The 14,350-nt window shown below is 50.5% G+C and overlaps 3 protein-coding genes across 3 annotated transcripts; 1 reads left to right on the top strand and 2 right to left on the bottom strand.

The window, feature by feature from the left end:
* Positions 1–139: 139 nt before the first annotated feature.
* Positions 140–954, bottom strand: An15g07820 (hypothetical protein; the record flags this gene model as incomplete). Its single annotated transcript, XM_001397266.3, has 4 exons — positions 140–340; positions 394–519; positions 580–702; positions 778–954. The coding sequence occupies 4 exons, from the start codon at positions 952–954 to the stop codon at positions 140–142; spliced, it is 627 nt and encodes a 208-aa protein (XP_001397303.1).
* A 274-nt stretch (positions 955–1,228) lies between these two features.
* Positions 1,229–9,653, bottom strand: An15g07810 (uncharacterized protein; the record flags this gene model as incomplete). The annotated part of the gene is made up of 16 exons (XM_059744838.1): positions 1,229–1,318; positions 1,726–1,916; positions 1,980–2,340; positions 2,408–2,709; positions 2,766–2,916; positions 2,977–3,147; positions 3,206–4,361; positions 4,421–4,462; positions 4,522–6,737; positions 6,797–7,241; positions 7,327–7,825; positions 7,875–8,167; positions 8,230–8,711; positions 8,764–8,992; positions 9,052–9,227; positions 9,291–9,653. 16 exons carry the CDS (start codon positions 9,651–9,653, stop codon positions 1,229–1,231), a joined length of 7,167 nt encoding a protein of 2,388 aa, XP_059602650.1.
* A 1,637-nt stretch (positions 9,654–11,290) lies between these two features.
* Positions 11,291–13,568, top strand: An15g07800 (uncharacterized protein; the record flags this gene model as incomplete). Its single annotated transcript, XM_001397264.1, has 10 exons — positions 11,291–11,533; positions 11,599–11,653; positions 11,766–11,869; positions 11,923–12,078; positions 12,133–12,241; positions 12,299–12,461; positions 12,511–12,601; positions 12,652–12,726; positions 12,791–12,842; positions 12,913–13,568. 10 exons carry the CDS (start codon positions 11,291–11,293, stop codon positions 13,566–13,568), a joined length of 1,704 nt encoding a protein of 567 aa, XP_001397301.1.
* Positions 13,569–14,350: the final 782 nt, after the last annotated feature.

The raw sequence follows: 14,350 nt of genomic DNA, 5'->3' as shown, positions 1-14,350 counted from the left end.
AGCCTGAAAGTGCTAGTCATAATATTAAAATAATACAGGATAATTAAAAGTTAGAAATACATAGCAGCGGGCTCCGCTAGTCACCATCCGGCCAACGATTCGCCTCCGCGTAATCCTTACAAATTATACATAGCTCAACCTAAGCAGAGTTTCGCATCATGCGTCGAGTATGAAGAGAGGTGTTCCTGCGCGATTGAGTGGTAGACTGACTGCCATCACTGAGATCAAATGCCCAGATAGCCTGGAAGCAATGCGTGTCCACCTGGGCTTTCTGGTTACTGGCTTGGGCATTGTACGAGCTGTTGGCCGGGAAGAGGCCGATAATATTATAGAAATAGGCCTGGTAAGATATTAGTGTGAATCTCAGCCGTTCAAAATAGAGGAACTACTTACGTCCACGGCACTCTCCAGGATGCGAACTTCCGAAGGGACTTTATCCTTGGTGGTTGAGTCAATCGACTTCAACTCGGTTGCGCTGCTGGAGAAGGCGTCCATGAGCTCGAGGAGCGATTGTACGAACTAGCAGCCAATGAGATAAGTTACATATTTCGCTGGTATGAATTGGGCCGATGACCTCACATTTGAATACCCTTCATATACGGTCTGCTCCTCGGCTTGATCGGTGATGATGGGAGTATTGGTCATGAACTCAACATCCGTGAGAACCACGGTGACCATTGTATCCATTTCTGTATAGACGTCCTACATCTTATCAGGGTTACACATTCTTAAAACTGTGAATGATTATTGTATCTCATGATACCCAGGGTCACCTACACGCATTGGACCGGCATCGGCGGTGGAGTTAATCTCCAATACGAGATCCTTGGCAGCGAAACCTTGTTGCGCCAATTCATTCAAGGAGTTGGCAATCTCGCTCGAAGTTAAAGAGGCAAACACATAGTGCGCATAGACGCAGACAGCGATGAAAATGGAGAAAAGTGAGCGATTCATGGTGGATGGAAATGAGCGACTGGGGCAAAATCCCTTAAAGTAATGTGCAACGAAAACAAGTTGTTTAGGGCGACGCGACGAATGAGATGAACGAGTGAACGAGAATCGCGTTGCTCTGAAAAGAGTGGCAGAACAACGGCTCTCACAGGAAGCACAAAACAAAACGCGGATTACAAGAAGGACTGGTAAGGGATGGAATAAGTTTGGACACGCGAAAGAAAGAGGGGGAAATCATCTCGTATTTAATTAAATGTCATGCAAGCAGCCTGAGAGATCAGGCCCGAACAGGAATAGTCGGGATGGCTCGGGCCGAACTTATCCCGCTTGAGCCATCACCTTGATCCGGAGAGATAAAGTAATTCATCTATTTCCGTACTTTATTTCCATACTATGATAGATGTCAACATTAGTCGGGATATTGCTGTCTTTCGAACTAATTATATCTATCACTCAATATACCACTATCAGCACATTAATATATACCCTCATCCCGGAGTCCCACAGTTCGTATGAATTAATACATGTCCCGTGTACATCATCACCAATAAAAAATATACAATTTGTAGCGCAGGTGTAATTGAACCAAACATGAACACTGGACAAAAATCCCCCAGTTACTCCAAACAATGCTAATCAGATCCCTACATTCTAAGAGACTGATCCAAAAGAATTAGACAACAATATATGCAATAACTATGGTTTTGAAAGCTGCTCTTTGCGATAGAAAAAGATGCAGATGACGTTGATGGAGAGCATCAACAGCAGACACACCCAAAAGTCCGCTTTGCTCAATCCGGCGGTTACCCCGGCCGAGAAATCAGGGAAGACATTGCCTGGCCCCAATTTATCAGGAGCTGTGGCTCGAGCCAGAATGGTGGCGACCGAACCCACCACCTGCGCCGCCAGGAGGGTGAAGGTGACGTGGAACCGAGTCATGGTATTCAACAGAATCATTCCAAACCCTATGTGGACGGTTCAATGTTAGAAATGGAGAATCCCAGTGGACGAGGAACAGAAAAACTCACCAATACCCTGAAGACTATCCAACACCCCAAGCCACAACCAGAGTGCCCGTCCGAGGATGGCTCCAGCAACTGGCCCACCAGCCCAAGGAATATAGGTGCCGATGTTGGAGGTGGCCCATAGGATCTGCGCCCATCGAGGGGCTCCCAGCCCAATGGCAAAGATTGGGATGAACCAAGCATGTCGCTTGGAAAGCACGTGAAAGACCCAGAGTGCAGCCGCCCAGACTACGATGAAAAAGAGAAGAACCAGCAGGATGATCTGCCAGACCTTGGCATGCTTGCTGGACCACAGGTACAACCAGTTCCGTCCGTACGGCGCTGATAGCCAGTAGTTGGAGATGAACACCATGTAGAAGAACCACTGGAATATATTTCAGTTAGCTCCCGATATTAGAGGCCAAAAAGGGTGCAGAGCGGCAGAAGCATACCAGGATGACCCGACGCCGGAAGAGCGAGAGGTAGAAGGTCGGAACCTGACCAGGTGTTTGCCGATAGTATGCAGGGAGTCCGAAGAAGACCAAGGCCCCCAGCAGCCACAACACACAAGCCAGGCCGACGCCGATTCCGAGCAAGATGTTTGGGTCAGTTATGCTAAGACTAAAGCGCGTACTGCCCTCTTGGTTGAGGCTTGCCATCCAGCTACCCCAGTACCAGAGAAAACTGATGCACAGCTGCTGGCTACCCTGAATCACGGTCGCTCGGTAAATCCAGGAGCTGAGAGGCGCCCCGCCTAGATACACGGATTGTTAGAGAAAACTAATTGACAGATCTTGCCCATCAACATACCTTCGTCTCCAAAGTTGAGAGCAAAAAAGATGGATCCACTGGACGACGCAAAGGAATACAACCCGGTGCCCACATTCTGCATCCACGTCTGGCTGATGCTGTTGCTGATAGGGCCCGCGATTCCGACGAACAGGAAGGCCAAGCCGTACAACTTCGACACGGTTAGAATGAAAGCTTAGACGGCAAACAATTCGGAAACGGTTTCACATACCAGGTAAGGGATGGTCAACACGTAAACGGATGGGACAAGGCGGAAAATCATCCACCAGATGATTGAGGACGCGAGATAAATCGAAGCCAGGATGTACAACTTTTCTGCTGTCTCTCCGATTTCGCCGTTCAACAGAGTAATCTGATAGGAGTTCAAGGCGAGAATTTGGCCCTGCAATCATTGGTTAAAGTGTGATTCGGGGAGCGCCTGGGAAAGGGTCAAAACTCACGATAGCAAGCACAATGGAATACAAGGGCCAGTCGCCCAGCTTGATCAGCATGAAACGCTTCAAGCCTGTCGGGGGAACATAATCCTTTGGGAGAAGGAATTGTCCCCCATTCGGATCCTCAACTGGTCCATTAGCTGCAGGGGTAGGTGGTCGGCTAGCATCCTGAACTCTGAAGCGGAAGATAGACGGAGATGGAGACGGGAGTGGTGACTTGCCCAGTTTGACATCTCGGTATCGGTTGAACCAGTCCTTTTCGCTTTTCTCGATGAACTCCTCTATACACAACTGGTCCTCGGAATTCTTGCCGTTCAGACCAGCAAGCTTCCGTTCAAACTTGGCTGCGTATTCATGATTGGCATCTGTGAAGAACGGATTGACTTTCTGAAGGTTGTAGTCTTGTTTCTCCTTGACGATATCATGAATGCTGACTAAACTCATCATTGACGGGCTTAGATTCCTTCGTCCCAGCAGGCCATCGTCCGGTCCGGCACCGAGAGTGGGTGTACTGGCACCGGAGTTAGCGAAGGTTGGGGGAGTATTCGGTGCCCCCGACGGCGACAGATACGAGGCAAGATGAGGACTGAAGTCCTCTTGGGCGACCCCTGCCATGTGCTCGAGATCTTGGCCGTCGTTGCCAGGGGTATAAACAATCCGAGGGCCTCCACGGGGGGTAGAGGATAATGGTCTGCGTCTTGACTCGTTGTCAGTGTCAGAGTCGTTGAACATGTTGACGTTCGAAGGCAAATTGGCTGGCAGCGAGGCAACGTGGCTATGGCCTGGCCGACCTCCCGCTTGTTTCGCGTCCGCGGTAATGGGCCTGCTGGGGGGACCTGAGTTGTCCGAGCTGCGTGAACGGCTCTGTTCGCGACTGGTATTGGAGCTTGACGAAAACCGAAAGTTGCGAGGTCTATCGGGAACCATTGTACTAACGCCGGATACCCTCCATGAATTGCGGTCCTGGCTTTTCGAGTGTTTTGCGTGCTTTAAGATCGAGGTAGTCTGTAGAATTTCCAGATCCTCAACCCACTGCGCCACAGGAAACCGCTGCTTGCCTGATCGTGCACGCATCATGGCGCGTGTTTCTTGAGATGATCTCAGAGCATCATTGATAGCCAACTTGAACTGGTGGATGAGGTGTTTCGTTGTCATCGACTCACTAGAATACATTAGCACTCCGCCTCTGCACGGTATCAAGGATAAGATGAAGAAGCTCACATCGTGTACCACCATCCTGGCATCTGTCCAAGGCCACCGACCCTATATGAAGTGCATACGTCAGCATTGATACTCGTAGCATCGTTTAACTAGAGGCATACCGTGATCCCACACCCAAAGCCCCTTTGCGGCCAAACTCGACAGCAACGAGACCGAATGGTTCATCCCGCGATGGGATTAATGCGAATTCAGCGCCACTGAAGATGAAGGGGGGCAGTGCAGTGAATTCTGGCTTGGAATAGACACGCCCTGGATAGAGTTCCATGAGCCGGTTCAGCTTCAAAGCTGCAAATCTCCCATAGAGATCGATGACTGGTCCAATGCACATCAGCTGCACGTTTGGGTGAGCATCCAAAACAGAGGGAAAGATGTCCGCGATAAGGTCGACGCCTTTTTGCATGGACCAGCGCCCAACAAAGACGAACAACTGAGCGTCGGGGTCAACCTTCAGCCCTGCCCATTCTTGTGCTTGTTTCTTCAGTGCACCACGGCTGGCCTCGAACTCTAGGTCGACGGTGACCTCCTCAGGCTGCTTGCTCGCATTGCTGTCCCAGTCAGCCAAGTCCGACGGGTCGGGATTTGGCAGGGCTCCAACGCTCTTGAGACCCCAGAAAATGGGATATCTGGCATACGATCGCTTGCCATATTTCTTCGAGACACCCACTGCTCCAAATCCGTTCTGGTGAATTTTCAGATAGTTCGCGGCACAGTGAAGGAGATTGAACACGTCGCCGAATTGGACGTATTTCTTGACCACCGCCTGATCCAGATTGAACACTCGGCAGACCTCCTGTATTTGCTGGGGATTTCGCATTGGCCACAGGCCTTGAAATTCCGCGTTATGCAGAGACAGACAACAAGGAATCGTTCGAGGTAGGAGATAGAGTGGAGCTGCCGCACCATGGTAATCGTTGATATGGTAGAGGTCAATTTGCGGGAACCGCTTGATGGCTTCAGCAATGCATTGATTCCAGGCAGAGTAGAAAATGGCTGAATTGAGGTCGTCCATCCGGGCAGGGTACGGGTCCGACTTCGATTGAGCTCGAAACACGGGCGCATCTAGCAGAACATATGTTATATTATGCAGCCGATGGTACTGAACATCAACATGGTATGTTGTTCCAAGAACAGTCACCACCATCGGTTCACGCGGGTCGTCCCTAGGGTAGTCCACGCCTCCAACACAGGGGACCACCCATATGAGATCCTGATGGGTAAGGTTTTTGCCCATTAATTGCGCCATCACGCCCAGGCCACCAATTTTAATTTTGATCGCCCAATCTTCAATGTCGTATTCCATGGTAGCAATGAGGACAGTGCGTCGTGGGGTGTTCACAACAGCCCCAATGGCGGCCCCAGTCGGAAGTCCTGGCGGGCTCACAGAGCGCTGGTTGTCCTCCGGGTTGGCTTCCTTCTCGTTAGAGGTCCGGGTTATCTTCAGAAGGGCGCCCAAAATCGGAGCGAGAGTCGAAGTTTTCTCGGTGACACCGATTTGATTGAATTTGACCTGGTAAAAAGCCTTGAGGTAAATGTACACTGCTCCGACCGCAGTGGCAACAGGTATGACAGCAAGCAAGATAAAGAGAGCCAGCTGGACCCATCTAGATCCCGTGGGGGTAGCGTAGACCCTCAGATCGCCGTCATTCACCGAGAGCTTGAAGGCCAGATAAGGCGATGGGGGTGGGATGGTGACATTGAACACATTGTTCAGGAGCGTGACGGGGGGGACTTGATCGAGAACGTTGTCGCCGTCGATATCCCCAAAGACTTGCGTCTGATCGGGCAAGCCATTTTCGTTTATACCCCAGGCATTAAACGCAACCTGTACGGGCCATTCGCCCATGAAGTGGATTTCCCAATCGCCAGTAACGTTGCTAAGGCTCATCGCGTTGGAGTAACCAGCGTCGTATCCGAACTGATTGAATTCACCCTCAATAAAGAGGTTGGGAAAGCGACGGGGTGGTTTATATTGCCATTGAGAGTCTCCATGCTGCCAGTGATCACTACTCCCGGTGAGCTTGCTCCAGTATTGGGCTATGATGTGCTCTCCATCCCACGCTTGCTTCGCAGTCCCAGTCCAGTTTTTACCCGGGATGGACGTATTGAACCCGGTATATGTCATCCAGGGACTGAAATTAGCCCCGAAGTCGAGCGAGTAGCGCCACATATCTGCACCTGGAGCCTGTGGCCTGACCGACAAGGGTTCCGCTGCGGGCGATGGGGTGTCAAAAAGTAAAGTCCGGCTGTAGTTGGCCAGCTGCGGCCAGACCATGGGGTTGTTCGTCTCTCCGATGCGAAACATGAAATGATCCACCGACTACTCGAAATACTTAGCATCCCAGCTGAATGCAGCTGCATTGGGGAGAATATACTTACGTTGGTGGATAGGTTCCCCTCTGCAGTAGTCACATTGCTAACAGTGATCCTGTGAATTCCGGGATAGACATTGGTCAGATTCACCTGGTAGCTGAAGACACTGGTGAGGGCGCCAGGCCATGTCGCTACTTGTGTCTCAGCAAACGAACTACAAGAGACTGAAGTTGTGTCAATCTGAGCACTCTCATCATTGAGGGCTTTAGACGTGACCGTCAGCGAGTCGGTGATTTGGCTGCAATTCATCTCCTGGGAGAACTCGAAACCAATCTGTATAGTCTCCCCGTCGTTTCCCTGAGAGATAAACCGAGCATCATGCCCCGGGCTGAAGCGTGTTATATACGGCGATGGCTTCACGAATTTAGCCTTGGGTACAAAGGCTTTGAAGCCCCAAGCCGGCATCGTCAACTGGGGATAGCATCCATTGGGCAGTTCTGATCCTTCAAATCTACTCATAGTCAGTGAAATTAATCTCTAACTTTGGGGTGGTAAAATCATACCCAAGGGACACCGAGCTGTTAATCAGCGTGTACTCGTCAAACGGATAGAAGAGGTTCTTCACTGTGGTTCCAGCAGGGAATGGCGAGATCAGCGCATCTTTGCTACTGCAGTTGAACTGATGATCAACCGTCTTGTTGTCGTTCGAATAGACCAGCCACACACTCTGGTTACCCTGACCCTGACCATCGAAGTTTTGTAGATCTGTAAACCGGGACCTCATCACACTCCACATTCCTGTCTCAGTTGGGGTCCCATTACTGCCGGGAAGGTAGAAGTCGAAGGTATGGTTGGACAATTGTTGGAGGTACCAGCCATCATTCAAAACAGGGTAGTTCTGTCGCATTTCAAACATCATCTTGTAGAGACCACGCACAGGGTGAGAAGGATCGCGATGATCAAGGCTAACGGAATCGTCACCACATCCGGTCAGGGCGCGGTCAAGGGGAAAGTTGACGTATTTGGACGCCCCGAGCTTGTAGCATCCGTGAAGCTGCCACGCTTGAGCGGATGACATGGGGCCGCGACCGAAAACTATAGAACGTCAGAACTGGAACAAGGGATGGAAACTCAAAATGCATACTATAATTATCAGCCTGGTTGTCCAAGATGTAAAAATCCTGTTCCTCGCCCCAGGAGAGGATCGGGATCCCTGGCATGAGTAAAGTTGCGATGTACAGTCCCAGATTCTGCTTATGAGTACCGTTGGCGATGGCTGGCCACCGAAAAACGTCCTGGTTCGTGACACCAAACAGGTGGCGCGGGTCGAACTTTCCAGTATGGACGTTGATCATGTCGTTAGTCTCCACGAGGCCATTCCAGGTCTCGACGAAGTTGACTGGTGGATCACCCTCGGCGGCGTAGATACCATCCAGGCTGAAGGTGGTCACATTAGTATGGATGAAGGAGTTATTCAGGGGGTAAGCGGGAGAACTAACCCTAGAAACCGACTCAGTGCTCGGTACAGCGTGTAGTGAAACGCAGCTCCGTCCAAGGCGGATTGCGATGTGGGTCTGAGGAAAAGATCCTCGGTGGCCTTGTCGGTCTTGTTTGTGAACATGAAGGCCTCCGTGAGGTTGGAGATGGTCTGATTCGTCTGGTGGCCGCGCCCAATATACAGCGACCCAAAGGCGTTCCCTGAGACAATCTCTCCTGGGATGTAGAAGTTGTCTTTGCCCACTTGCTGAGCGCAATCCCGCACTGACTCAGACCACTCACCCAGTTGATCCAAGGTCACTTGAAGAGCTTTATCGACGCGGAACCCATCGATATCAAGCATGGTGATTGTTAGACAGGAGAAGTGTTTAATCTTCGCCAGGACATCAGGCCGCCATGAGCGCAGACGATCTTGCACAAAGGCAAATTTGGCAATCTGCCCTTCCCATTCGGTATAATTTCCAAAGGCAGCAACTTCTCCATACTGGATTAAATAGTCAGCGGTAGCCATCGCGAATATTAGGATAGAGGCCTACTTGATCGAATTCACTGTCACGGCATGAAGCGCCGAGGGTGGTGGTGGTCAAGCCAGTCCCGTCATCGTCCCAGAACCGAGGATACTCCCAGGGACACTGCGATTCGATTTGATTCCCTGGTTGGAAATCCCAGTATTGACGATCGTATTTCCATACGTAGTCGTACTCGTTGGGGTTGATCGGCGCGGACCTGTTCAAGTAGCCCTGGAAACCAATAAGATCGCCCATTCTGTTCTTCCGCTGTCAGTATTTCACGCTCCAATATGAGGCACAGGTATTCACACATACGTCCCAAAGGTGTTATCAAACAGAACATATATTCCCCTTCGATGGGCCTCGGATATCATTGTGCGCCAGTCGTCGATCGTACCATAGTGGTGGTCCATCAGGGTTAGGTCAAGCGGGGAGTATCCGTCGGCACCCCAGGGAAAGTTGATGTACGGCGTTCCGGCGAGATAGACACCCTAGCGAAGGTGAATAAGTCAGTATTTGGTGCCAGGGCTACCAACGCGAGGCAGCAAACTCACCTTGATCCCCATGCCCTGGAGGTAATCGAAGGTATCAACCAAGCCAAGAACATCACCGCCATGACGAAATTGGTTGGAGGTCAGGATGTGTTCCCACTGTGTCCCGTTGGCATCATCGTTGCTGGGATCGCCGTTGACGAATCTATCGAGGAATATTGTGTAGAATGGGAAACGCCAGTTATCTGGAGAAGGGGTGTATGAATGGCCATCCCACTGACCCGAATAGTCGAGAGGGTTTGTCGCGGTCTCATTCTGATTGAGATTCCAGTTTACCTCCTCTGGAAGGTGTGGCAGGGATTGTGCAATGCGGCTCAATAATGCGATAGTGAAAAGATAACGGAAGAAAATAATGAACAGCTTCATTCTGCACAAGTGAATGCCACTATAGTGACATCCACCAAGCGCGCTGGGGGGGCCTCAACTGCAGAAAGAAAAATGAGGAAGTCAAACAAGCAGCAACAACAGCAGAACGGTGCATGCCTAGAAAGAAAGGATATCCCATGAACCCAGAAACTGCGGAGAGATTCATAGGGTATCACCGATGGGCAGGGAAAGCATGTCATAGATTAGTGCATTACCCCGGCGTGATAACGCAAAGTCCCGTACAGCCTCCTCTGTGCACTGACGCTGAGTGAGGCGGTCGAACAGGCCTAAATTTGGCCGATAGTTCTTGGGGCTGACACACACGCCACATTTGGTGGGCATAGAGGGTGTAGGTATTCCGAGCAGCAAGTCTATTTGAGTCGATTGAAAGCCAATTCAGCTTGTAACACGCCACGCCACCTTGCTCGGGCCTCAAGACGAGGTTCCAGGCCCAACACTGGCAGGCTCATGTCTCATCCGGAACCAGTCTGACATGCATTGATATGGGTTTTCCGGAGTGGTTGAGAGGCTGAGCGAGCAGCCAAAGTGGGTCATGATGATGGCTTCTCAACGGTGGTGGGGGTTAAGTCCACCGGACAGCTCACACAGAACCAAGAACCCATGGGGGTGGAAGGATCCGTCGTGGTGTTGGGGAGGAGAAAAGTGGAGGTACGTCCATGGTTTACTATGGATAGTAGCAGTTCGACCTGGCATATGCGGTGTCATGATGTTTCTCATCACCTCGGGAACCTCCTGCAAGGACGAGCTTTGAAGAGCCAGTGATATATCCCGGGCCACGGGGATCGGAGATAGACGAACCCCATCGACCCGGTAGTGACATATGCTCGATGGGGCGAGCAGGACTTGCAGATTCCGTGAACTCAGAACGAAGGAAAGAGCAGAGACACGTCATCGCTAAGGGAGATGACCTATCCGAGATAGTGGAAGCGAGCCAAGGAGAAAAAAGTGAGTGGGATAGACTATCTTTTCGGGATACGAAGGCCGATAAGGGAGAGAAGTGGAGCACAGAAAAGGCCCGACGGGAAATAGGGAAGAAAAAAGAAGAAAAAGAAAAATAGCGGGAAGTTTTAAGGTTTGGCTCGCGCTTTTTCTGATAGTCTGATAGTCTGTCTCTCACTGTCTCGGACCAGCAAAGCCTGCCGATCGGGTGGAAGTGACAGGAACTAAGAAACCAACCACCTGGCGAACGGGCCGTGAGTTTGATGTCAGATTTACTAGTTAGTAAGTAGTAGTAATGGTTAACTAGATAGATGTCTGTCTGTTGGTTCGGGGTCCAGAAGTACCAATACCCAATTATTCCCACTTTACCCAATGGTCGAATAATACACAATACCCATTACACAATTCCCGATGCCGATGTCACGTAAGTTTCCATACGGTCCGGATACATCGGTATCATCTTCGCTGAAGTGTTGTTCACTGGTCGGTATCAGCCTTCTTGCCCTGAACAGACACAAAGGATGTATGTGTCCGCTTCGTATATGAACATGCTCAACAGGAGGTTACGCAGGTCATAACCATCAAGACATTTTTTCTCACCTCTTTCCAGCTAATAATCCCACCATTGAACTACTCTCCTTGCCTTCTTTCATCTGCGCATGCAAACGCCACCAACCATGGACGACGGGTGGTGGATCATCTCGTTGCTGGTGGTAACTCTGGGAATCCCCACGGTTAATGCGGCTTCCAGAGACCAATGGATCGGTCGCTCTATCTATCAAATCGTGACCGATCGCTTTGCTCGATCGGATAACTCAACCACCGCTGCTTGTGATGCAGCACTAGGAAACTACTGCGGAGGCTCTTTCCAGGGCATCATCAATAAGCTGGACTACATCCAGGAGCTCGGGTTTGATGCGGTAGGTTTACCACCATCATCCTGCCTCTCGCTCTCTGCCACTCTTTCTCATACCTGAAACACCAGATATGGATCTCTCCCGCACAAAGCCAAATTTCCGCCCGAACAGCAGATCTCTCAGGTATGGCACTTTCAAAATCTTCACAAACCATCTGCAACTCTGTACATTGTTATATACACGATATACTATGTAGCTTGGTAGGTAAGAAATTCAACATGTTAACGGTTCATAGCATACCATGGATATTGGCCCAATGATCTGTATTCCATCAACTCTCATTTTGGCACTCCCAAGGAGCTGGAAGCCTTGTCCTCTGCCCTGCACGATCGTGGCATGGTGAGTCGCTCTGCCATTTTCCCTAAAGATGACACTGACCGCGCAAAACCCAGTACTTGATGCTTGACATCGTGGTTGGTGATATGGCCTGGGCGGGAAATCACAGCACCGTCGATTACAGCAACTTTAATCCTTTCAATGATCAGAAGTTTTTCCATGATTTCAAGCTCCTCTCCAGTGACCCCACAAATGAAACTTGTGTTCTGGATGTAAGTCTGTATTGTGAATCATGACCCGTGGGATTTTGCTAACCCCATATGAAGTGCTGGATGGGAGACACCGTCGTATCACTTCCCGATCTGCGAAATGAAGACCAACAAGTTCAGAATATTCTTGGTACCTGGATTTCGGGGTTGGTTTCGAACTACTCAAGTAAGACTTCTTCCTTGGCCGTTATGGAATATTGATTGACCTGTTTCTGTTTTGTAGTTGACGGACTGCGTATTGACAGCGTCTTAAATATCGCCCCGGACTTCTTCTCCAACTTCACCAAGTCATCAGGGGTTTTCACTGTCGGTGAAGGTGCCACGGCCGATGCGGCTGATGTTTGCCCTCTGCAGCCAAGTTTAAATGGGCTTTTGAATTATCCATTGTAAGTACCGCATCGTGGTGAGTAAAGTCAGTCGTGTTGACTTTCTCAGGTACTATATTCTTACCGACGCCTTCAACACGACCAACGGGAACCTGAGCACCATTACCGAGTCCATAAGCTACACCAAAGGACAGTGCGAGGTAGGGCATGCCTTCGAATTGGATTATAAGGGCAAACTAATCATATACAGGATGTCTTGGCTCTGGGGACGTTTACTGCAAACCAGGATGTTCCGCGCTTCGGTTCATACACGTCGGATATTTCGGTAAGTTCAGTCGGTGGTCCTATCTTGGTACTGAACAATGTTTGACTTTATTGCTTGTGAGCAGCTGGCGCGCAATATCCTGACCAGCAGTATGCTGACGGACGGCATCCCCATCCGTATGTTCCGATCCCCGCCTCCCCCATAGTAAGCAAGATTCCTCAGACACCACTGATAATCAAAATACAGTCTATTACGGCGAGGAGCAGCATTTGACAGGATCCTACAATCCTGTCAACCGTGAGGCTCTGTGGCTGACCAACTACTCGATGCGCTCGACCTCCCTCCCCACCCTCGTCCAATCCCTGAACCGCCTTCGATCGTATGCTAGCGGGGACGGTGAGCAGTACACGCAAAAGTCGCAATCTGGGAGCGATTACCTCTCGTACCTGTCAGCACCCATTTACAATTCTACGCACATTCTGGCCACGCGCAAGGGGTTTGCGGGCAATCAGATCGTGAGTGTCGTATCCAATCTGGGAGCCAAGCCAGCCAGCAAAGCCACCACGAAAATCACGTTGGGCTCAGACGAGACTGGATTCCAATCCAAGCAGAATGTGACCGAGATCTTATCGTGCAAGACGTATGTCACGGATTCCAGCGGGAATCTGGCAGTGGATCTGAGCTCGGACGGGGGTCCGCGCGTGTACTATCCCACGGACAGCCTGAAGGACAGCACTGATATCTGTGGTGATCAGACCAAATCGGCGACCCCGAGTAGCTCCGCAGCCTCGTCCGCGAGCTTGACCCAGTCCAAGGGTTCAGAGACCTGTTTGTTTGGGGTGCCGTTGGGGATAAGCACATTGGTGGTCACAGTTGCGATGGCCACGTCCTACGTGTTCTAGTCTCCTTGAGCCTCTACCCCTTCTGTTTGTCGCCTGTCTTTCCCTGTTTCGCATTACCCCTATGATTATTGTTTGCTCATAACGCTCTTTTGAATGTTTTGAAACTGTGGCTTTACTTGAAACCCGATACCACCCCTCTGGCTGCACTGATACATTACTAAGTATAGAATGTGGCGTCTTGTCTCTTACGAGTCACCCTAGCATCACGGTAAAATAAATGTGTTGTTTCCGTCTGAGTCTCTTGAAATCTTTTGTAGCACGGGGGAAAGAAAATTGTCAGGGTCTCCTTCTGGCACGGATGGCATAGACGAAGCAGTATACAGGGAGGTAAATTCGTTCGGGTTTCCCGACTGTTACGGGCTTTCTTTTCTTTGATGGGTCGCCCTGACGGTCGGGCGCACAGGAACCGGCTCGGCTTCGGTTACCCTTGGAAGAACAACCACCACCACAAGCAGCCTGCCAGCTTGCAGGATGACCGCAGGTCCCAGATACACTCGGCCAGCCAATCTGGGGAGGTTGGGCCATCTTACCGTCATATACCGGTATGGAATTATAGCCAAATACTGCCCACCAAAATAGAAGTACGGATCTTTGACAGCCTCGATCACCCAACGCCTTATCGGCTCTTCCGTATCGCAGCCAATCCCTCCTGGCGCCAACCTTGCGCTGACACGAGATGGCTTCAACTTGCTTTCACAGCTCGCGTCTTTATCTGTCAGGGAAAGAACACCGACAGCCAATCGTATCAGAGCATCTCATTGGCCCGATATTGTGATATATCC

Source organism: Aspergillus niger, assembly GCF_000002855.4.
Source record: "Aspergillus niger supercontig An15".
In the NCBI taxonomy this organism is placed as follows: domain Eukaryota; kingdom Fungi; phylum Ascomycota; class Eurotiomycetes; order Eurotiales; family Aspergillaceae; genus Aspergillus; species Aspergillus niger.
The sequence above is the reverse complement of the archived record's forward strand: the minus strand, read 5'-3'. Positions and strand labels throughout refer to the sequence as shown.